General features: G+C 40.7%; 2 protein-coding genes across 4 annotated transcripts; one reads left to right on the plus strand and one right to left on the minus strand.

Annotated features, from left to right (window-relative positions):
- Positions 1–23: 23 nt before the first annotated feature.
- LOC120669639 (DNA-repair protein XRCC1-like) lies at positions 24–4,024 on the minus strand. Of its 2 annotated transcripts, none has more exons than XM_039949443.1 (8): positions 3,847–4,024; positions 3,471–3,706; positions 3,197–3,385; positions 2,962–3,073; positions 2,084–2,178; positions 1,236–1,346; positions 1,006–1,092; positions 24–659 (listed from the first exon to the last, which is right to left on the minus strand). In XM_039949443.1, the coding sequence occupies exons 2-8, from the start codon at positions 3,594–3,596 to the stop codon at positions 333–335; spliced, it is 1,047 nt and encodes a 348-aa protein (XP_039805377.1). In that variant the 5' UTR covers positions 3,597–3,706; positions 3,847–4,024; the 3' UTR covers positions 24–332. The 2 variants fall into 2 exon arrangements, with proteins under 2 accessions (XP_039805377.1, XP_039805378.1); XM_039949444.1 differs by having other exon boundaries at positions 3,471–3,700; positions 3,847–4,017.
- A 4,008-nt stretch (positions 4,025–8,032) lies between these two features.
- LOC120669596 (coatomer subunit beta'-1) lies at positions 8,033–17,831 on the plus strand. Of its 2 annotated transcripts, none has more exons than XM_039949387.1 (25): positions 8,033–8,207; positions 8,332–8,352; positions 8,475–8,536; positions 8,642–8,696; positions 9,609–9,645; positions 9,744–10,069; positions 10,168–10,299; positions 10,385–10,533; positions 11,337–11,405; positions 11,923–12,073; positions 12,152–12,217; positions 12,371–12,559; positions 13,103–13,243; positions 13,325–13,399; positions 13,514–13,690; positions 13,815–13,906; positions 13,989–14,105; positions 14,503–14,617; positions 14,758–14,829; positions 15,316–15,512; positions 15,590–15,683; positions 15,797–15,903; positions 16,102–16,246; positions 16,476–16,648; positions 17,284–17,831. In XM_039949387.1, exons 1-24 carry the CDS (start codon positions 8,205–8,207, stop codon positions 16,614–16,616), a joined length of 2,733 nt encoding a protein of 910 aa, XP_039805321.1. In that variant the 5' UTR covers positions 8,033–8,204; the 3' UTR covers positions 16,617–16,648; positions 17,284–17,831. The 2 variants fall into 2 exon arrangements, with proteins under 2 accessions (XP_039805321.1, XP_039805322.1); XM_039949388.1 differs by having other exon boundaries at positions 8,096–8,207; positions 16,476–16,569.
- Positions 17,832–23,667: the final 5,836 nt, after the last annotated feature.

Genomic DNA, 23,667 nt, shown 5'->3' on the forward strand with positions numbered 1-23,667 from the left:
ATATTCTTGATTGATTTGACTACTTGGCGGAACTCTTACACCATAGAGTATATTATGTAGCTTCGTAGAGTTATACAGAGTTAGTTTTAAACATTGGGACTCGAAATGTGCAAAACCACTAAATAAACACGTGCCTGGGCACGTGCATAACCACTAGTATAGATTAAAATCAATATTACAACCTTGGGCTCGTCAATTTGCCTAACAACCTAATTCTCATACGGTTTATTTGGGTGGCAGCAGGAAAAGATTGGAGATGGCCATCCAGCATTCTTCCTCTTCAGTTCTGAGGGGGCAGTGGGACACACGCACGCCTCTACTAACCTAGCTTATCAACATAGCCCAGGGAGCTGCCTGCACGCCAGATCAATCTCTTCCTCTGTCATTTCTATCGTGGCGTCGCTGTCGTAGCAATCATCATCCGACTTGGTCTTCCTGCGATGCTTAGTTACAGGCGAGCTGCTCTGCCCCTTCGTCCCCTTCTTGTCGTCACTGTCCATGCGAGCAAACTCGGCCTGATAAATCTTCTTACACTTGATTGCTAGTTGCAAGAGCTGTTCTTTAGGCAAAGATGCATCTTTTCTGCTTCCATCCAGTTTCAATAGTTCGTTGACAACATGGGGGACGAAGCTCCACTGCTCCGCCACTCCTTTAATATCCTGAAAATGAGATTATCATGGTCAACTGACAGTAAGAGCCACAACACCGGTAAGAAAAATAACAAATTAACATGGAGAAGATATTTGCTCTACCGGGTTTTGATTATTCACTCATGTTATTGAGGATCTCAATGGAAGTATAATCACAGTGACAATTAACCCAGATCAAGATTGGGAATCTAGGCAGTATTTCAATCTTTCAATATAAGTACTTAAGACCAGTGCCTCAGTCTACATGTACTCCAATGTCAATCATTCATATGAAGCATAATGTTTTATGATCAGCAGTACAGTTAATGCAAATACATCACTTTATGGATGAAAAGGGAGATATTGCATTGCTTACATTGCCTTGCTCGAGGGATTCGATGGCATCTTGCAGACAAGTAATAACTCCTTCAGCAGCAATTGCCTTCAGTTCACTTGGCTCTGGCTATCAGGAAAGAAGCAAGAGAAAGACAAGTCAGTCAGCAAGACAAGCTTTAGATTTATTATATATTAAAACGAACCTTAGGCAAGCAGACAAAGAAATACAACATAAATAGATGCATTTCGTTCACCACTAGGCACACCCACCTTCTCTTCTTGGCTCTTCAACCATGACACAGTCTGCGTCAAATCATCCATTGCCCATTGTTTTATTTTTGAGGGAGAAAAGTGTATGTTTCCAGAGTCTGAATGTCCCGCCTGTGGAAAATGGGTAAAAAAAAAATACTCTGAGGTTTTTGGGACAAAAAAAAATACAGCAGAATCATCAAAGCTATTTATCAAAAGAGTAAAACATGCCGATATGTTTGCAGGCACTCGTGTTGCCTTGTTCCATGTAGAAAAGTTCTCTGGTTTAGGGCATTTCACAAGGAAACAAGTAATGAACAAAATCAATGAGCTTTGGAAAGAAAAAGGATTTAACAGGATTTCCTGTCCTAACAAAACAGTCAACTACTTGTTAATTAAAAAGATACTGTTCCATACTGTTCATGTTGTCTTTGGTATTTGGTGGATTCAGTTGCTTAACAAAACACATAAAATTAACAAGAAGGATCATAAAGATGTACATGATCCTGAACGAGCATCAGAAATTCTGTTTCATACTAGTTTGTTCCAACCTAGATATGCACACCATTGATTGTGCCCTTTTTCTTACAATAGGAAAAGGTACAATTAATGTTTCATACATACTGATATTCCTCGCAAAAATGGAATACTTTAAGCAGACATTAAATGGCTAGAGGCAGATCAAGCCATCAGATAATTTAAGTATTCAGGTTGCCTGGAAGTATGTTGCCAATATGCTGATATCATATTCAGCTATTCAGTGGGGGTTTCCCCTGCTGTTTCTTTTCAAAAAAAAAATCAACTATTCAAGTAGCTGAATAGTAGTTACTGGTAAAAATTCAGAAATGCTGTTTCATAAATGAACAAACCTCTGTGGTAGCAGAGACAGATGACTTGATGTGAGACCGTTGAACTTGCTTTTTATGCTCTTTACGCATCTCCTTCTGATCTAAATCAGCAGGACCTAAACAAATCACAAAGGAAAAATGATAACACTCAAATCTGCAAGGCTGATTCATCTTAACAAATCAAATATTGACCATCATGTGTGCTTCTATGAACTATGATGATGCCAAAATTAACAATTCTCACCACAGCTTTAATAAACTGTTAACATTAAGCAAAAGCCAAAAACTTTGCTAAAAAAGAGAGAAAAAAAGCCAAAAATAGCATGTACCAATTTAAAAGGTGTACATATACGTCTGGTATGTATGCCTATGACTAAATGAGCACTCCTAAATTACAGCAATTGCGAGACAAATGTGAAGTTGAAGGTACATTTGACTGGTTTTACAAAAAAAAAAAGTACCATCTTTCAAAATGCAGAAGTAAGGATGGTTTAAAATAGCATTTGGAATATTTGAGCAAATGGGCACCACATTAGGAACACAATCCATGTAGTATGCTGATCAGATATGACAGAGAGTAAGATTAATTTTGTTGGGCATCTTATTATTAATGCAATAGGTGTACATCTAGTAGGGTTAACTGAGAACTAGACAATGGAAATATATAAGTACAAAATGAACAACTTTTGGGGCCACCTAAATACCTAATAAGTGACAAATTATTGACATGCCAACATGATCATGCACTCTATAGAAACATGTGGCTATGTATATCAGACTAAAGTTATGGGCTGGGCATGCAGCAGGACAGCACCCTAAATTGACATATGTGTCTGCGTAAACATTCAAAGGCAGAATAGGATCCATTGCCTGCTAAACCTGATGAAAGTATCTATCACCTTGATCAGATTCAACTGTCTCCTTATTTTTCCGCCATGGTTTTCCAGCATGCATAAGATAAGGTTCAATGTCCACAAGTTTTCTTTGCATGTGAGATTCAGAGATCCAATCCTGAGAGAAGGCAAGAGGATCAGAAGCAATTATTTTGTAATTCTGAAAGTTTGTGGGAAAGAATTATTGCTTGAAGGAGCTTGACATAAAGTTCACTAGAAAGACAAATAACTGAGAATCAACCTTTGAGATAATGGTTCCATTATCAGCTTGAACTTGTCGAAACTTGGGTGTGTTAGCAAATGCACAAACAAGAAGGGTGCAATCTGATGTCCAATCGGGCCGATACTCAGCTCCCATATCCAATGCTTGTGACCGCAGTGTGCTCCTCTCCGGATTCACAAACCCTGACAGCACAAAGACGACCCCATCCTGCCCAGACATACAGAATCACCACATGTATACATGGACACGGAACAGTATACATCTGAATGTAGAGTGGCCAATAGATAAGTACCAAAAGTTTGGAAAAATCAGGCCCTTTCTGAGCCTTCTGGGAGGTGCCTGTATGTTTCTTCTTGCCTGAATCGTCCTCTCCATCTTTAGAAGAACCCATCCAAGAAGGGAGGCTTCTTTTGGACATTGGAAAGATAAAAAGCACCCACTCCTCGGTTTCAATTTAAAGTCCTATATGGCAGGGGCGGACCCAGCATACGACATTGGTGTACACATGTACACCCGATAATTCTTGTTCTTGCAAACGAAATCCAAGTTAGTAGGTAGCTCAATATATTGTAACTGGATTTAAGATCCGAATACAGATAGTTTTGTTAGGGTTTGGGGTGCTCCGTCTCGCATAGCACAAGGAAAGAGAAGGGGCGGGCGCGACATACCTGGAGGATGCACTCGTCGCCGGCAAAGGGCTGGGCCACCGCTCGCCCAGTCGTCGCCGCCAGGAAAGGAGAGAGTTTCTCTTCGAGAGAAGGGAAAGGTCGGAGAAGAGAAACAGAGGGAGGAGATGAACCTCGAGCGGGAGGGCGGCTGTCAATGGGCCGAGCTCGAGCGTGACAATAACACCCATCGATGATCATACTATTGGAAATACGCTCTCCATCCTGAAACGCAGAACATCGTGAGTTTTCTATAACACAGATGAAGATGGAGAAAAGACGAATGTACGTACCTTTTATTAATATGCTTTTTTTATCTTACCCACACTAAAATTAAAAAGATCTAGTAATTATAAATCAAGGAGATTAGCATGTCTTTTTTGTTCAAAGGACCTGAATGTCTTACATTTAGGTACAAATTTTAAACTCTCGAATATCTTATATTTCGGGATGGTGGGAGTAGTACAATAAAACTATACATTGAGATTAGTTTAAAAGACTAATTTAATTTGATAAATAAATAACCAAAAGTATATCTGGACATTTAGCTTTATTCTCTTTATTTTTTATAGTCGTATTTTCAAAACTGAATTATTCTCATTTGAGTTGACATCTTGAGAATAGTATGGATGGCCATTCGACTCCCGTGCACAATAACTCTCTTGAAAAAATACTAGTGTAAGTATAAGATAACATAAAAAATGAGGAATATTGATTAATGACATGATAAGCAAAATTCTTCTTCTTGATATTGTACTAAGATGAAATAGAACAATCAAAATAGAAAAAGAACAAAGGGAGTATTATTTTGTACCTATTTTAGTTTGTGCAACACAGTATTGAATGGTTGCAAATTTAATTAATAAAGCTAGTAGGGTGTATGCATATGCCACACAAATCGAAAATACTCGAGTTTCATTGAATACCTCATCCTCGGACCGTATACCTCATCCTCGAACCGTTGGAGCTCGCGAACTCCATGTTAGGTTCAAACTTGGTTTGATTCTAAGTATAGCTTAGCTTGAATTGAATTTTAGCAAATTAAATATAAATAACTCGTGAATTTTAAGCTTTTTTGGTAACCCTACTTAAGAATAAGAGTGAATAGTGATTGCTCAGCAGGTATAAATAAGCTAGTCGCGATGCTTTTTATTTCAATAACTCTCGTTCTCGTTTATTTTATACTAATATCTTTTATTTCTAATATAATAGATGAAATAATAAAATTAGTTGATCACCTTTTACTAATGACCTATTTAGGTACATAAACATGTTATACAATTAAATTAGGTTCTCATCTAATTATTATCGTATTGGACCAATCTTTTCGATGTTGATTATTGATCCAAATCTTACATAGGTACGCACAATATGAAACTTTAGCGAATAAATTGAGAAGATAGCATTCGATATAAATACTCATAAGCAAAATTCCAAAGAGGACGTCACATATCTACAAAATATATATCTAACAAATAAGTCATGGTGTCTTCTCCAACTCGATTTTAGAAGGCAGTTTAAGAAATGTGACTAAGAAAAATAATAATGATATGAATCGTCTGATTTAGTGCTTATAACAAATGATATTCGGATTGATGGTATCGAAAATATTGAAAAGGTTAGCAACTTATGATCCACCATTTGGAGCATCTTATTAGCCGATCTTTTTAGCATAGTACTTTGCAATAAAATGAATATGTTTCTAAAATAGAGTATAGAAAATTAAATTATATCAACTTTATCATACAAATTTATTAAATATTTGTTCCTAACATTTCAAATAAAATCTGCACTAATTTCTAAATAATAGACTATTTTCATAATTAATTTTAATTTTGGTCACTAAAATTCTTATCAGATACAGAATTGAAAGTGGACGGAGTTAACGTCTAGATTATAGTCTACTCCGATTTGGAATCGATGTTCCTCCGATTTGGAATTGATGTCGCCTTATCTTCTTTATATATGGATGATTAGTAAGAGAGGAAGGGAAAGGACGTGAGGAGGATGAAGTAGAGCGCGCCACCAACATGGAGACAGCTTTCATAAGGTAACCACGTAAGAAAGTTGGTGACAACATCGGCGAGCGAACAATTGACGAGCAAAAGATGGGTTGGCTCGCTCATCAGACCACGTTGTCGCGACGAGCATGCATGCTAATAAGGTGGGCACCCTCATCATTGCTACAGTCAAGGTCGTGGCAGCAACATCATGTAGGATGATAGAAAATTTTTTTGAGGAAGGGGGATGGGTGCCATGTATGAAATAGTTAAGAAGTGCTAGAGGTCAAAAATTTGTTTGAAAGGATTTTGATCGAGATGTTGTCATGTGAAATTTTGATTATGTCGTGATGAAAACCGATATGGTTAATAAATGCTTCACAGTATCACCCATAGCAACCCACAAGCATATTTACTAATATCATAACAAATTTTTCTAGCTAAATAAAAATCTTATTCTACCTCAACATTAGAAAACATATTCTGAAACACTTCAAATCATGTAGTGGAGCAAAATATCACACTGATAGATATTTTATGTGTCAGCTATATAACAACTAACATAAGCTATACATAAAACAGTAGACATCCATACACAAGATATGTGAACTTTTTATTATTTGATCTCGAAAAGCTACTGTCAAAAGGGGATATAATGTATGTTTAACTAATGAATTTTAGCTTGAAAAATAATATATGTTGAAAACTAGCCATAATGATTTTTATTTAGAATATAGTTAAGTGCAAAAAAATTATTAAATATTATGTACACTCAATTTTTGAAGTTTAAATCCGCCACTACTCTTTCTCTAACTTGCTTGCTTCTTCCTCCCCCAACATTGATCGTCCTCCTCCACCACCCCCTTCTTTACCTCGCCCGCTTCTTCTTCCCTAACACTATCCTCCTCCACCGCCCCTGCTCTACCTCGCTTGCTTCTTCTTCCCAACACCATCCTCTTGTCCTCCTCCACCGCCCCTCCTCTACCTCGCTTGCTTCTTCTTCCCAATACCATCCTCCTCCACGCACAGCAGCTAGCTAGACAATGAGCACACTCAAGGAGACCATCGCCAAGGTGTAACTCTTTGGTATCCTCTAAGCCGCCATCTTCGACTTCGCATTCTCTGTCGTGGTACCGCCGCAGAGCAGCTACGACTCATCGTCTGAGTGCACGGCGACCTTCAACACCTAAAACCGTGGGCCTCTCAACTACTTACTCTCTTTAGTCATCGTCAGCTCATGCTACCTGACCTCCTGCGTGAGGTACAAAATCACGGTGACCAACGGTTGGGGCAGATGTAGGAATTGGGGCCAAAGGGTCCATCTCTCATTCTTCTTCCTCTAGGCCCCTTTTTTTCTCTTCATCTTCCTTTTTCTCTCTTCCTCTCCCTTCTTCTTTCCTTTAATTTTCATGAAGTTCTTGCGGTAGGGGGGCTTGAGCCCCCTCAGCCCCCACGTCTAATTTCCATGAAATTATTGGGGATATGGGGGCTTGAGCCCCCTCAGCCCCCACGCCAACGGCATGGCGAGCATCGCCGGGCGGAGCGGAGGCGGCTGCATCTCCTGGTGCTGGCGGTGCTGATGTCCTCTATGGCAGCGTTGACGATATACCTTGCGGTAAATGCTCATATTTCTAGATGAAGGTGTCCGTGATTGCCTGCTGGTCTACTTGGATGCGATCCTCCACATCAACGCTCACATCACTAAATAAAAACTAAAAGTCAGAACTCTTTCAAAAAAAACAACTTTATATTTAAAATTTGAAGTTTATGTCTTCAATTATATGAGTGCTTATACTTTCGGCTGATTTCTCTTTTGTAATAAGGTTACAAAGCCATGTAATGAGCTCTTTTTAATAGGATTCTGAGCGGTATAATATGTTTGTACATATACATAATTTCATAACAAATAAAGAAATCTGATTATAGTTGATTAAATATTAAAATATTTTATTGTAGACTATGAATGTGATGTTACATAATGATACAATTCTTTTCAAATAATAATATAATGTGTTATTGTAACCTATATGCATGATGTTATAGAACACTATAATTCTTTTTAAAAGGACAATGTGTATCTCAGGTTGTAAAACTCAAGATTGACAAAAAAATTCCACTTGGGAGACACAATAATTTCCAGTTGCTATTTTGAATCAAACTAATCAAATTACACACAAAACCTCCCTCATCTGTCAGTAACTTTTCTGTTTTCTCCATCCCTCGCTCCTCGCTCCGCTCCGCAGCTCGCGATCGGATTCGCTCCCTCCTCGCCGCGCCACACCACACCCGTCGGCGCTGGGGATCTCTAGGGTTTAGCCCAATCGCCCGGCTCGACCCCGCGCCGTCCTCGCCATCGCCACCATGGTACGCGGATCTGACCCTGCCCGCTCCCGAATCTCCAATCCGGGCGCCGGTTTCCCTCGAGTCCAGTTCGCGACGTACGCGCAGAGATCTGACCAATGTTGTTTCCTGCCTGTGTTTGCTGCAGCCGCTCAGGTTGGAGATCAAGGTGCGCCTGCCCGACCTCACTGGATCTCGGTCTCCGCGTCGTCGGTGTATTGTTCGTGCGGGTTCGCGCCGCTTTGATTTTGCGCTGATTTCGGTTTCGTTTTGTTTTCTGGTCGTGATCAGCGGAAGTTCGCGCAACGGTCAGAGAGGGTCAAGTCGGTGGATCTTCACCCCACGGAGCCATGGTGAGTTTCGATTCCGATTTTGATTTTTAGCCATTTCTGCTGTTCGTGCTTACCGTTTTGATGGACTTCTGCTTATTGCTAATTGTGTGGTTTTGCATTCTGCAGGATTCTGTCAAGCCTCTACTCGGGGAGTGTCTGCATCTGGGATTACCAGGCACAGGTAAACGGCTGGTTTTCACAAACGCTATGTGCATGACAACATGAGTTCATACTGATGCTAGCAAATAGGACATGAACTAAGCATAAAGCTGGGACTTGCTCTCTCAATGCTGTAGCCTAATTCCAGACGTTTTTGCTGATCTATGGTTTTTCTTATTCTTTGGCTCTGTAGAATTTTGCACGTCTTATGTTCAGTTATGAGCTTTAAGAATTTGGTGATAACCTACGTTGCTTGTTTGTTGCTCTCATTACATACTATTATTCAACTTGCGCAACCTGGAAACTGTCTATGTGGTTAGCAATACACTTGATTGTTCCTAGCACCGTTCTGAGACAATATTACATTTCTACACTGTCAATACTCATCCCTGGGTTCCTATTTAGTTCAACTTCATAAGTTGCTGATTGGCCTATCATTTTGCATTTTTTCTTGTTTTAGTCCGTCTAGATTTCTGTGACCTAATCACATTTTGATTCATTGATGTAATGACCTTTTACATCATTCTATAATCTAATAATATGACCTGTTTCTGTTTCATATCCGTTACCAATCATAACTATTGTAATTATGGGAATGTGGATCTGAAGCAATATATATCTGAGTCTGCATTGTCAAACTATTTTGCACAGCATGCATAACTGCAGTCCTGCAAGCCAACATGCTTAGCACGAAGTGATAGATTTTCCTTTAGGTACAATAAGAAATTAAGATGATTTTTATCATTATCCAGTTACTGGGAAATTAGGATCCAACTAGATGAGTTATGTGTTTGTTGTGAATGGATATGATTTACCGCTACAATTTTGGCATCATGCTTATATATAACAAATATTTATGTAGTGTTCTGTCACAAAAACAAAGCTGTTGCCTTAGAATTTTATTCCTTAATATGTTTTATGCATATTGTTGCAGGCTATGGTGAAATCATTTGAAGTTTCAGAACTGCCAGGTATGCAGAGCTCTGTATGCAGAGCTCTTATGTTCACATGAAAGAGAGCTTATATGGTGCCTGGACATGATGCTAGTGTATCTTTGAACTTATTTCAGTGCGGTCGGCAAAATTTGTATCTAGAAAACAATGGGTTGTAGCTGGTGCAGATGACATGTTCATTCGTGTCTACAACTACAATACCATGGACAAAGTTAAAGTTTTTGAGGCCCATACTGATTACATCAGATGTGTTGCTGTCCATCCAACTCTACCATATGTGCTGTCATCATCTGATGACATGTTGATAAAACTGTGGGACTGGGATAAAGGGTGGATGTGCACTCAAATCTTTGAGGGACATTCACACTATGTGATGCAGGTTACTTTCAATTCAAAGGATACCAACACCTTCTCAAGTGCATCTCTTGACCGCACTACAAAGGTATGTAGATCTGATATGCAGCATGATGCTAGTTGTGAATGAGTCATGATGCGAATATGTGATCTGATTCATTCATACATTTATGTATGAAATGACAGATATGGAGTTTGGGTTCTCCAGATCCAAACTTTACACTAGATGGACATCAAAAGGGTGTTAATTGTGTTGACTACTTCACTGGTGGTGACAGGCCCTATTTGATTACTGGTTCTGATGACTCCACTGCAAAGGTATGTTTTTTTGTACCCCATTGTATATTTTGAATGTTTTGTAGTTCTACGCAATCCTAAGACACTGCATTTTATTGCAAACTAGGTCTGGGATTACCAAACAAAGAGCTGTGTTCAGACACTTGAAGGGCATACACATAACATCTCTGCTGTCTGTTTCCATCCTGAGCTTCCTATAATCATCACTGGATCGGAAGATGGCACAGTTCGTATATGGCATTCGACAACTTATAGGTTGCTTTATCTCTATGGTTGCTTATTTGCGTGAGCTTGAGATGTGTTAGTTATTCCTAGTTACAATACTTGGGCCATTTATCACTTCTCTATCCTATTACGTTGGCTTTCTCATAAACCTGAATGCTAGGCCACAATATTATTTCTCCTTGTAAAAACGGCGCCTTTAATTTCCAATATAAGGGCCTATGAGCATGACTCTGGTGTTTGAGTAGTTGTTTGTCCTCACCTAGTTCAAACCCATGTTAACTTACTATAATCCCATGGTGTGCAAACTTGAACCCACGAGCTTAGATTCCATCCTCTTGGAAAAAATATGCTTTATTCCTACCTCCTATGAAAGCATTTTTTTTCCTGTTTTGTTTTATTTCTTATATAGCATCTGATTGAACATCTCTCATGTGTCTGTACGGAAATATTTTTTTTGATATATGTGCATGGAGATGTGTATCAGAGGAAGTTTAGCATGTGATAAGAGTATAGGAAATATGCCTTCTGCAATAATTCTTTAATAAAACGATCTTGATGAAAGTGCATTTGTTACACATCGTTTTAAATAATCTTAGAAAGTTCAGTTACTCAGTTACTAATGTTGTATCTGAAATCATGGAGGGTGTGAAACAAAAAGGATAACAATCAGTTTAACTAAAACTAAGTACTATTTGTTTGCTTAAATATTTATGCCTCTGATAATCTGGTAAACGTGTTATACTGATTTATGAGGCTGAACACTACTTGTATTACTCTTAGAATTTTGTCAACTGTGAGATATTCTTATTCATATTGCATTAATTGTTTTGTAGACTCGAGAACACACTAAACTATGGCCTTGAGAGAGTTTGGGCTGTTGGATACATGAAGGGATCAAGAAGGTAAGTGTAAGATCAGTTGCATTCTATTTTTTGTTTTCTTCCAATAGTGCCGTCAGTTATATGAAGTAATGGACATTAGCTAATAATATAGTGTTTTGTACTTTGATTAGAAGTGTCATACAAAGTGAATTTCTTAATGGTGGATATGTAATATTTGTACATTGCTTCTTATAAATGAACTTGAAATCCTCTTTATAAATTACTTTATCTTTGGTTTTGAGAAAGTAAAATTATAGTTGGCTGAGACCTTCACGGGCAACATGATACGACTGATGGTATTACCATATCTGTTCTCAAAACCCAATATGTTGATAGATGGCAGTTTCTATAATATATGCCTTCTATCCTGTTCACTTTTATTTTTCTTGCAATGTTGACGTTGTAAAGTCATTCACATTCTTAATTATTTGGATAGCTAGGAGGTCCTATTTGTATGCATTTTCTTTCTTTTTTTGCCCTCTTGTGTACTATTATGTATTTTCTGATTTTGAAAAGTATATGTTCCGCTATTGTCCAGGATGGTGATTGGTTATGATGAGGGAACTATTATGATTAAAATGGGCCGTGAAGTACCTGTAGCAAGTATGGACACCAGTGGGAAAATCATTTGGGCCAAACATAATGAAATACAAACTGTAAATATTAAGATTGTTGGTGCAGGCTTTGAGGTAAGTTGGTCCCTTTCCATTATAAAATGAGATAACTGAAAAGGCCTTGCTGATGGGTTATCATGTTTTGCAAATCAGGTCACAGATGGAGAAAGATTACCCCTGGCTGTAAAAGAGTTAGGAAGCTGCGATCTATACCCACAGGTACTTCTGGATGCTACTATGCTCTTTGCATTTGAAATTTGTTACTACTATAGATTTATAGTGTGGTTACATGGTTGAACTTGTTTTCCTTTTTTATTTGGCAGTGGTCATTTCTCTTTAATCTAATTTTGAGTAATCTTTTGGTTTGGTCAGAGTTTGAAGCATAACCCTAATGGCCGATTCGTCGTTGTATGTGGAGATGGCGAATACATAATTTATACTGCATTGGCTTGGAGGAATAGATCGTTTGGATCTGCATTGGAATTTGTTTGGTCATCAGAAGGAGAATATGCAATCAGGGAAAGTACATCAAGAATTAAAATTTTCAATAAATCATTTCAGGTACACGGTCTACTTAATTACTATTTTGAATTGCTTTCTCAGATTCAAGTATCTCATTCGTCTATAATTACCTCAGCCCTACCACTTGTTTTGGCATATGCAAATATGCATCCTGCACCTATGCAGCTGACTGCTCTATTATTCATTCTTTCCTTTCATTAATCAACTAAGGTTTGTTTATAAATCTGGGGTTAATTTAGTATTTTCTTTCCTTCCATTAATCAAATAAGGTTTCTTTATAGCTCTGGAGTTAATTTAGTATAAAATTCTACACATGCTCTTTGATTTGTGTGCTTAGTCTTTTTACCTATGGTCTTTTAAACTAAGGCTTGCATTTTATTGGAGATCTATTATTTATGCTCCTTGTATTGCACCTTGTCCACGAACATTTATTAGCCATACAACTGCCCTAGACATTGTAGAAATGAGGGTAATTGGTAACATTGCTATGTGATCGAGCTGCCTTTTCTTGTGATTTGTCAAAAATAAATCTGTCTTTTTGTCATTTCCATTCTGTTTTGATTTAGATTATTTGATTTTCAGGAGAAGAAAAGTATCCGGCCTACATTTTCAGCGGAGCGTATTTTTGGTGGGATATTGTTGGCAATGTGTTCTAGTGACTTCATTTGCTTTTATGACTGGGTTGATTGCAGACTAATACGCCGAATTGATGTCACTGTTAAGGTGGGTCAATTATTATTTTCTTTGGTGGAAATTTCGAATGTATGGGTTTACCATTAACCTTTCTATACTATGCACATGTAGAACCTTTACTGGGCTGATAGCGGTGACCTAGTTGCAATAGCAAGTGATACGTCAGTCTACATCCTCAAGTACAATGTAAGATATTGTATCCTTAAAAGATTATTATTTTACTTCTTGTTTCTTCCCCAGTTCTCCATCTTGCATTGAATGGGGATTATGACACAATGATTGTTGATCTGTGCTCTGCAGAGAGATGTTGTTGCTTCTTATCTAGAAGGTGGAAAGCCTGTGGACGAGGAAGGTGTTGAAGATGCTTTTGAGCTGCTTCATGAGGTCAATGAGCGAGTGCGTACTGGGATTTGGGTTGGAGACTGCTTCATATATAACAATTCATCTTGGCGCCTAAATTATTGTGTTGGTGGTGAGGTAAAGATAGGGTATTCTTCCTCAAAATCATTTTCTTCTGTTATTTTTCTCTGTATGGGCACATTATGTACCATAATTTCATTTGTTTTGATTGTTATAAGCTTTATTATATTTATATTTACAGGTTACCACAATGTATCACTTGGATCGCCCTATGTATTTGTTGGGATATCTTGCGAACCAAAGTCGAGTTTATCTAATCGATAAGGAGTTTAAGTACGTTTGCTTGAAAAAATTACTTCCTTTCTTCTATAGCATCTGTTGTTGATTTCTGTGACTAACTATATGCTTGTTGCAGCGTCATTGGGTACACATTACTTCTCAGTTTGATTGAGTACAAAACCCTTGTGATGCGTGGGGATTTGGAACGCGCAAATGAAATTTTACCATCCATACCAAAGGCACAATATAATAGGTTTGTGGTTATCAGTTTGTTCCATGATTAATTAATTTGTTTCTATTCTTCTTTGTTTCTCTAATTTACCTTTGCTTTAGAGTTTATAACCTTTTTTCTTTTTTTTTTGGAGGAAAAAGGTCATATATATATGCTAAAGTTGTGTATGTATTATCACATAACTGATAACTGCCCTGGTAAATGTCACATCTAAATAGACTCCTTTAAGGGTATGAACATACAGTCAAGTTGTAAAAACTACACATTGACTTTTATGGTGTATCTTCATAATTAGCTGACTAACGAAAGTGTCATATTACCAAATAAATAAACTTACTTTTGTTCATCGTCCATGTGTTTTTGTCCAACTTTATTGTCTAACCTCTTTTCTGATTCTGGTTTTCCTCTCATGTGGCAGTGTCGCTCATTTCTTGGAGTCTAGAGGTATGTTGGAAGAGGCTCTTGAGATAGCCACTGATGCTGACTATAAATTTGATCTAGCTGTGCAGCTTGGAAAATTAGATGTTGCAAAGGTACTGAACATATTATCACTTATGTTCTTCTTCTAATGTCGTAGAGTATATTTTGAGGTTTCCTATATGCTTCATTTCTGCAAATTACAATCTGAGTAACATATACTGTAAACATTCCATTCGTGGTTATTACTGTACAGGCTATCGCCATAGAAGCACAAACTGAATCTAAATGGAAGCAGTTGGGCGAACTCGCCATGTCTACAGGCAAGGTAGGCTCTTAAACATTATGCAATAATGTTGGTATTGCAACATATAAATAACTGTGCTAGGGAATAAATTTTCTGGATATAGTACCACTTATGTAGTCTGAGATGTTATCTAATGGTTTTGGATTGGATTTTTTTTAATCTTTTCAAAACTTAGACACAACTTGATTTTCTTGCCAAACCTCTCCTGGTAGTGGTAAGTTGGGAATAGGTAATGGTCAATATTGCAACTAGGGATGCAAGTGACCCAATGGGGAGTTCTGGGCCACAGCCTTAGTTCATTTGCATCCCATTTCTTTTCCCTTGAAATCTGGGCTAATTCTATTGACTTTGTTCTTGGTCAATCCATTGACCCACAGAAACGAAAACTTGCATACCTAATTGCAACATTGGATATCAGTTGAGAAATAACTCGTATCAAGATATTCCATCTGTATCAGCTCATACATGCTTTACTGGTGTGGTTTTGCCACAACTTCTGCTTTGCAGCTAGAGATGGCGGAAGAATGCCTTCATCAAGCAAAGGATTTAAGTGGCTTATTGTTATTATACTCGTCCCTCGGAGATGCTGAAGGAATCGAAAAGCTTGCTTCTTTATCAAAAGGACATGGGAAAAACAACGTTGCTTTCCTCTGCCTTTTTATGCTTGGTAAATTGGAAGATTGCATACAGTTGCTCATAGACAGGTACATTCTGTTGGCTGTGACTAAATCCTTGTGGCGCGCTTCCTTCACAGAGCTAAACGTTATTGTGTATTCTGCAGCAATCGTATACCTGAAGCTGCATTAATGGCGCGTTCATATCTTCCTAGCAAAGTCTCAGAGATAGTAGCAATTTGGAGAAATGACCTCAGTAAAGTAATTTTCTTAATCTTCTGCTCTTAGTCTCTATTCTGAAAAGTGCGGTGACATGATAAAATTCTATGCTACTATCTTATTCTGTTTAGTGTTTATCTGTTCCTTGTATGCAGGTTAATCCAAAAGCTGCAGAGTCTCTTGCAGATCCTTCTGAATATCCAAATTTATTTGATGATTGGCAGGTTGCACTAACTGTAGAAAAAAGTGTTGCTTCTCAGAGGTAAAAATTATCACACAAACTGTTCCCAAGTATTGCTTATCATAGGTAAAAAAATACATACATATATATGTCGTAGAATCATATAAGTTGCTCATATTTGTTCCACACAGTTATGTAACAAATATATTATAACATCTGTGCTGAACTCATATTTTTCAATTGAGTAAACCTTTTGCAATAATAATGCTTTATGTGCAGGGGCCTCTACCCTCCTGCTGTCGATTACTTGAACCATGCTGAGAAGTCGGATTCTACTCTTGTGGAGGCTTTCAAAAGGATGCAGGTCATTGAGGACGTGGAACCTGTAGACCCAGATGAGGAAAATGGAGAGCCTGATCAAGAGGTATAGCATGTGGATTTTGCTTCTTATTATCAGTTCTCATTTCTCAACTATGTGCAATGCTGTTAAAAATGCTTACGTGCTATATATGCTGATCTAGTTTCACATTAGCAAGCTTTCCTCAGGTATTGATTTCTATACTGTTTGCTCATTATTTCTCCTTGCTGATGCCTGATGACTGTTATACCATTTTTGTTATTTTTTTGCAAATAATTAATATCATGGTTCTCAGGCGTTGGAAGAGAATGAAATGGAGAACACGGATGAAGCTGTCCCAGTTGGTGCTGATGAACATGAAGAAGCAGTTCTTGAAAATGGAAATGAGGGTGAGGAACAGTCCAGTGCGAACAATGAAGAAGCCGCGTCAGCCTGAAAGAATAGTTTCGCAAATGTGAAAACTCCCAGGTTTTGTCTATTGATGATTCACTGCCTTTGCCTATGAGTTCTAGAACAGCTAAACCAATTCTAGTCCAAATTTCAGATACGCACCATTTGGTTGGTTAGGGGACTAGAATACAGCCATAGATTAACATATTGGTTAGGTAGCCTCAGCAGCACTCCTCAGGTCCTGGGTTCGACTCCCGGTGAGAGTGAATTTCAGGCTGAGGTTAAAAAAATCCCCTCGCCTGCCTACACGCCAAAGCACATGGAAATAGGTCCCGGCTCACCCCGGCCCGCTCTCACACGGGTTACAGTATGGGTTACGGCGCCCCTGTGTAAGGGTGGGGCAGGGGTTCGGGGGTTTTTTCGGCCTGCGTGAGAGGTCTTCTTCTTACATTAATGCCCGGGGGGCGGCTTGCCCCTCGCTGGTCGAGTTTTTTTTAAGCTTTTTAATGCTTGTGCTGCTTTATAGAATCCTGCTTATTGCCAAATGCCTTATCAGTTTTGCGGAATAATGTCATGGGGTTGATAAGGAGCTTTATAGTGTGAGGATGCCTACAAGCAAATTCCTGAAAACATGACACACTTTTAGATAATTTTTTATTAATTCCAGAATGTTTTCTTTATGTGAGTAATTAGTTCTTGTTTTCTTCTTGCAGTGCTAGCTCAACATGAATAGGGCAGAGGGATGCACAGCTCATTGGTTGCACATGTTCTTTCTGAGGGTGCCAGATACTGACATGCATCCGAAGTGTTATTCTGAAGCACTGGAATTGGTGGTGCTGGTGCCATCAGAGCCACCTTTTGCTTGTCAAATCCTTCAAATGAACAACAAACTTGACAAATGGAAGCATGCTAGAACTGATGCCAGTCTGGCCATCCTGGGAATGCTTCTCTTGGCAACAACATAGGCAATTCTTTCGTGCAACATTTACATACCCAATTTTCACGCCCAGAAATCAACGCATGGGGTGGGGAACCAGTTGTAATGAATAGTGCTTTGAATAATTGTTATAGAGATATATGTAGCATATGCCAGGTCAACATAGCCAATGCCATGCCTTCTAGGAGATCACAGTTTTTGTTCGCTGCTCAGTGTAATTTGATGCTATCTGTAAGGTTATATATAGTATATGATTGCAGGCAGAAAGCTTGCCCATGTATGATTCCATTGGAGATTTAGCTTCGGATTCTGTTTGCTTCTTTACAAGTGCAGATTCTTGCAATGTGTCGAAGGTGATAATGGTCCGTGCTATTAGTAATGATGATGTTTTATAAGCGAGCTCGGAAGTGCAAATTGGAATGCCCTTGTGTTACCTTACCATCGTTTGTTCTACATATTGACAACTAGTCATTGCCCCCTTTGACTGATTTCTTAAAAAATGTTCAGAGAATGAACATTTACCGTGCTACGACTACGAAGACGAACTAGTCATTGCCCCCTTTGACTGGTTTCTTAAAAAAAATGCCCCTTTGATTGGGGTACCGGATCTGATTGTTGTAAGTGGATCCTGGTGAAACAAAAAGTAAATCGATTCGATCGGTCAATGCATTGCATGCTTCCAACCATCCACCTGCAGGAGGAGGTAGACGTAGACCACCCAAGCGAGTGCGTTTTCGTCCACCAACAACACCATAGTAGTAGGAAAGAAGGTGTCAGCACTCAGCAGTACCTGGAAAAGGATTCTCGACTTCCATGAGAGATTACATAAAAGAATGGCAATGGGTGACGTATCCATTTAAGCTACAGTACCCCCCGCTTTACTTGGCATGATAGCATGCAGCTGTGAGTAGCGTTTCTCAATTGACCCAGGAACTGATATCTGTGGAGGGCATTTGTTCTTATCCATCTTCTACCAACCAATTTGCCAAGATCTGAGTGGAATTGCCAAGATCTTGTCGTTTAGGGTGTGTAAGAATGGTGGACTAGTGCTCTAGGCAACTAACTCCTGTTGCATTAGCCTACTCGTTGCGCTGGCAACCTAAGGATCGGATCAATAAGGGGGTCTAGCTAGCTGGTGAAGTAAGACGCGACCTAGCCTGTAGGCAACGCTTGTGCGAGCTCCATGTGTGTGGGCGCGCGCTCTGCTGCCAAGGTGCCAAATGCCAGATGGTGTGGTACGTACTGCTATAGACGTTGCATTGTGCACCACCAGCTACTTCTCCCAAAATCTTTGGGTCGTTTGAGAGATACCCCCTCCGTCTTGAAATGTAGGGTATTTAGGTTTGTTTTAAGTCAAACTGTTCTAAATTTGACTAAATTTATAAAAAAAATAATAATATTTTGAAGGTCAAATGAGAATAATTATATCCATTATGATATATATTTTCATAATTTCCTTATTTGATGTGTTAGATGTTACTTTTTTTTCTATAAGTTTGATCAAATTTAGACTAGTTTGACTTAGGATAAAGCAAAATGATTTACATTTCAGGATAGAGGGAGTCATTAGCAAAGGTACTAGTAGCATATATCATTGGATTGGAGTACGTATACATGCATGTAAAGTCAACTCGCTGCTAGGGTGTTCATGTATGATCAAAGTTTTGAGTTTATGCTTTGGAGCATGTGAAGCACGATATTAATTCGCGTTCTAGAAACGAAATGCAGCTCTAACACAACCCAAACAAAAGTATGACCACTTTTAGATTTTTTTTTTGAAGGAAACCACTTTTAGATGTGACAATATATGTTGAGTAAATGGCTCGTGTGGAACTGATGGTGGGGTGACACAAGGCCAAAGCAAAGGCAAAGGGAGCTACTCCTAGCAGGTGTATATATAGCTAGGAAGAAGCGGCCGGACCGGCGGAAAGGAGGAGCCCAGACCTGTGCGACGACGACGATGCACGATGCTGTGTCGGAGGATCATCGGGGTGGTATATTCTCCGAATATACCCTCGCTCCGATCTCACTGTCGTCCTGCAATGGCTGCGCTAGCTCTGTTGCCTGCAGCTGAATCGAATTACCGCATTGCTACCTCAGCATCTGAGTGATGACCACTGGGGCGGCCTAGCTACTGTCTTCAATTCACCTACTCAATCGGGGCGGTGATGGAGCGGGGGGCAGTCCACACCCTACAGCCTACTTGCAGTATTGCTCCAGCGCGCAGCAAGTCATCGGGTCGATTTTTTTTTTCTTTTTACAGTGGTCAGCTGTTTGACATTGACGACCAACCGTCACCCGGAGCAGCTAGCCGTCGGGGGGCCGGGCCAGACGTGTGAGAAAGGCCGCCCCCCTTTTGCTTCTTGACGCCGCTGACTGGCCGTGGCCACGCACTAGGCGGCCAGCGTGCGCAGGCACGCAGCAGGCGGCAGCGGAAGGCGCGAAGCTGCATGCCGTGCCGTGGCGAGGCAATGCAACGCGACGTGGTTGGACTGAGGAAAAGGCTTTTCCTTTCCTTTCCTTCCACGGCTGCGTGCTGGGGGTCGGCGCAGGTTCGGCCGCCGGCACCGTGCCGCAGCGACAGGCCGACGGGTTTGTCTTGCCGGCCGATCGATCTACCTCCGCCATCTTTAATTAATTTCCACGTGAAAATTAGGCCGGAGCTCTCGTTTCCTCTTGCCCCATCGATGATCCATCCGAGGACGACGTGCTCTGATTCCGATCGTTGGGAGATCAGGGACGGAACCATGCAGCCCAAACTCAGAATCCACACCCACGTAGGAGTATACAACTTGGAGTAACTACAAGATGATCCATGGAGCTCCGATTTTTCTCTCGCCATCGATACTATGCTAGCTAGCTCAACGGAGAATCCATATCATTAATTTTGGTTGGTAGCTCCATCATCAAATCCTTACTGCGCAGAGAAGAGATCGAATCTACCTACCATGAATATTCATTCCACCTACGTGTATGAGTACTAGGTAGCCAAAAAAGGCAATCTAGCCCACCATTAATTAAAGGGCAAAGCGAGAGGTCAAACACTAGGTGGAGTAGATGCATGTGAGAGCATAGCTAATAGTAACTCCAGTGGAGTGACTAAAACTCATTTTTAGGCTACCAAAAATAGGGTTCACTATTTTTTAGTCTATTTAGTCGGTGCTGATGGAGTAGAGACTACATTTTAAATGACTAAAGTTAGAAAATGGGTGACTAAGAGTCTGTTTGGGAGCACTCCACTCAAAAAAATCCTGCTTCACTCCACAAACTCCACTCCACTTCCTAGCTCCACTCCATCAAAAGTGTTTGGCTAATCTATGGCTCCACTCCACCAGCTGTAGCAGGCTAGCCCACTGCACAACCAACAGCCCAGCTCCTCCAACCCGCAGGCCCAACTCGGCACACCTTTCATCAGGCCACTTCCAAGCAGGTCCCACATGGCAGAGGACTCTTCTACCTCGGGCGCTTGCTCTGGCGCCGGCAGCAGTTGGGGCGGCGGGGCACTGGCAGTGGCGGGAGCCACGGCAGCGGCCTGCGACCGCGGCGGAGGGGGCCCCCGGCGGCATCGTGGAATTGCGGCGAGGAGACCTCTGGCGGCGGCCTGCGACCCCCGGCGGCGGCCCGCGACCCCCGGCGGCGGCCCGCGACCCTTGGCGGAGGGCGCCCCGACGGCAGCCCGCGACCCGCGGCCCGTGGCCCGCGGCAAAGGGGGGCCCCGCCGGCTGAAGGGATCGACACTAGGCCTAGGGGGTGAATGGGCCTGTTTAAAAAAAATTCCTGAAAAACTTGGCAGAAAAATGTCAGGTCCGGATGATCCGGCCCTATGTCGGATCTTCCGGTCCTTCTCAGGCCCGGATGATTCTGCGTAGGGTCAGATGATCCGACAGAGAGAAAGAAACTTGCACTAGATTTAAAATCTACTTAGCTTTTGACGAATCCCTTTGAATACAAAGTTGACAAATAAAGTAGCTAAGCGTGTGAATCAGTTTAGCACAAGAGGAATGCAACTAACGAGTAGATCAGGTCAAGAATAGCTCAAGAACAATAAGAACAACAATAAATAAAGGAGACACAAGATTTAACCCGAAGTTCACTCCACGAAGGAGCTACGTCTCCGTTGAGGTGCTCATAAAGAGCAGAGTTGCCTATAACCCTTTCCCTCACTCAATCAACCACGTAGGAGGATTGAGTTGCTCACTAGCAAAATGTCCACGAAGGACGGGGTAATACAAACTTTCGGGGCTCGACCACAAAGGAATGGAAGCTCACCGGCACCTCTAACCGTCTAGGAGCCAAGCTCCAAGAGTAACAAACGCGAATCGACGAATCAAAGGTTGCTTCAAATGCCAATCGATATGAACAAGTGCAAGCTCGTGGAGTGCTCTCAAATCACACCTCAAATCTCACTTCCACTCAATCCCAATGTGTTTCCTTGCAAGAATCAAGCTCTAGAATGGATAGAAGTGAAGGATTGAAGGCTAGGGAGGCGTGGTTGGTCGGGGGAGAGAGAGAGAAGTGAAGGAGGTGAAGGGGTATATATGCTCCCACCCCCGAAAGTGACCGTTGTGTGTTTTCTGATGGTTCCCGGATCATCCGAAGTAATCTCGGATCATCCGGGGTAGTGACAGAATAGGCTAAAAACACACTTGAATTTCCCAGATCCGGATCATCCGGTGTAGGGCCGGATCATCCGGCCTGGCCCTTCCAGGCGCTCACAAAACCCCAGGTTCGGATCATCCGGACCAAGGCCGGATCATTCGGACTTACTCAGTGCTGAAAATCACTGTTTGGCCGGATCATCCGGGGTAACCCAGGATGATCCGACCCCGTACAAAAAGATTTTGTAAGAGTGTTTTGTGAGTGAAAAGCGTGTCTCTCAAGTATGTCATCTCAAATGAAGCATTTTGACAACCTAAAATTCATTCAAATGCGTCCCTCTTGATAGTACGGTGAATCTATACTCAAATTCAAATCGAAAATTAAAATTAAATCTCCGATAGAATCCACCATACTTAATTTGAAATTTGGGGGCCTTCTTTTCATCTTCTCCTTGATTTTCTCATTTTATTCCTGCACACACTTTCTTGAAAGCATCATATCCCCAAATTGTGATTGTCAAAATTCACCAAAATCATTTAGGGGCCTAGATGCACTTTCACCGGCGGCCCGCGACCCGCGGCAGAGGGCGCCTCGGTGGCGGCCCGCGGCCCGTGGCCCGAGGCAAAGGGGGCCCCCGCTCCATTCTCTCTCTTCTAATCTCACTTCTCCACCTCATATTCTGCTGACATGGAACTACATTTAGCCTGCTGACTGTGTCTTATAATACTTGCTCCATCTCTTTAAAGTTTTTGTCGACCAATATCAATGATACCGAAACATGAATGGTGGACTACTTTGCATGTCCACGCATTTGCTTACTTGCTGAGGATCCGTGTCTTTCTATAGATATTTGCAGTCACAAAAGCGGTAGGTGCATGCATATTAGAGACTTTCTCAATTATCTAGTAACAATCTCCGTCTTTATTCATAATGTTTTCTTCTATCTTCTATTCTTGCCGTTGTGACTAACGTATATTTTCAAGGAAATATTATTTATTGGTTATGTGGCATATATATGAAATATGAAAGAAAACTCCGCAATTTGCATGTATTTGCAGGGGCGGGTATGTTGCTGGCTCCTGCAAACAACTATTTCTAGTTGTGAAAAGCAGGAGTGGATACTGCAGTACACTACTGGAAAGAGCCCCAAAGGCACCGGTTAGCAAGGGGCTTAGGTACCGGTTTTTGAACCGGTACCCGGAAACCGAGATCAAAAGTCATGGTCATGAACACGGGGTAAAATAACCGGTGCTTTAGGCTAGTATTTTTGGCAAAAATGGTTAGCCGGAATTCGAACTCAGGATCTGTTGTCTCGCGTGTACTTTTCTTACCATCTCGCCTACACATCACTTCTAAAGAGAAGATAGATATTTTCCTTTTGAAGTAACACATGAATGAGCCTAAGGTACCGGTTGATAACACCAATCGGTACCTAAGGCTCTTAAGGTACCGGTTGGTAACATTAACCGGTACCTAAGGCTCATCCATAGGCATTAATTGGTGGTACCACCCAGTACTAATGTAAAAGTTACCGTCCGGTACCTATGGAGAGCCTTAGGTA

This window comes from Panicum virgatum, chromosome 4N, assembly GCF_016808335.1.
Source record: "Panicum virgatum strain AP13 chromosome 4N, P.virgatum_v5, whole genome shotgun sequence".
Taxonomy (NCBI): domain Eukaryota; kingdom Viridiplantae; phylum Streptophyta; class Magnoliopsida; order Poales; family Poaceae; genus Panicum; species Panicum virgatum.

Coding starts and splice junctions, on each gene's coding strand:
- LOC120669639 (XM_039949443.1), bottom strand. CDS start 3,596: ATGTCCAAAAGAAGCCTCCCTTCTTGGATGGGTTCTTCTAAAGATGGA. Junction 3,074..3,196: donor ATGGAACCATTATCTCAAAG/GTTGATTCTCAG, acceptor GCCTTCTCTCAG/GATTGGATCTCTGAATCTCA. Junction 1,093..1,235: donor TGAAGAGCCAAGAAGAGAAG/GTGGGTGTGCCT, acceptor CTTTCCTGATAG/CCAGAGCCAAGTGAACTGAA.
- LOC120669596 (XM_039949387.1), top strand. Junction 15,684..15,796: donor GGAGAAATGACCTCAGTAAA/GTAATTTTCTTA, acceptor CCTTGTATGCAG/GTTAATCCAAAAGCTGCAGA. Junction 15,904..16,101: donor AAAAGTGTTGCTTCTCAGAG/GTAAAAATTATC, acceptor CTTTATGTGCAG/GGGCCTCTACCCTCCTGCTG.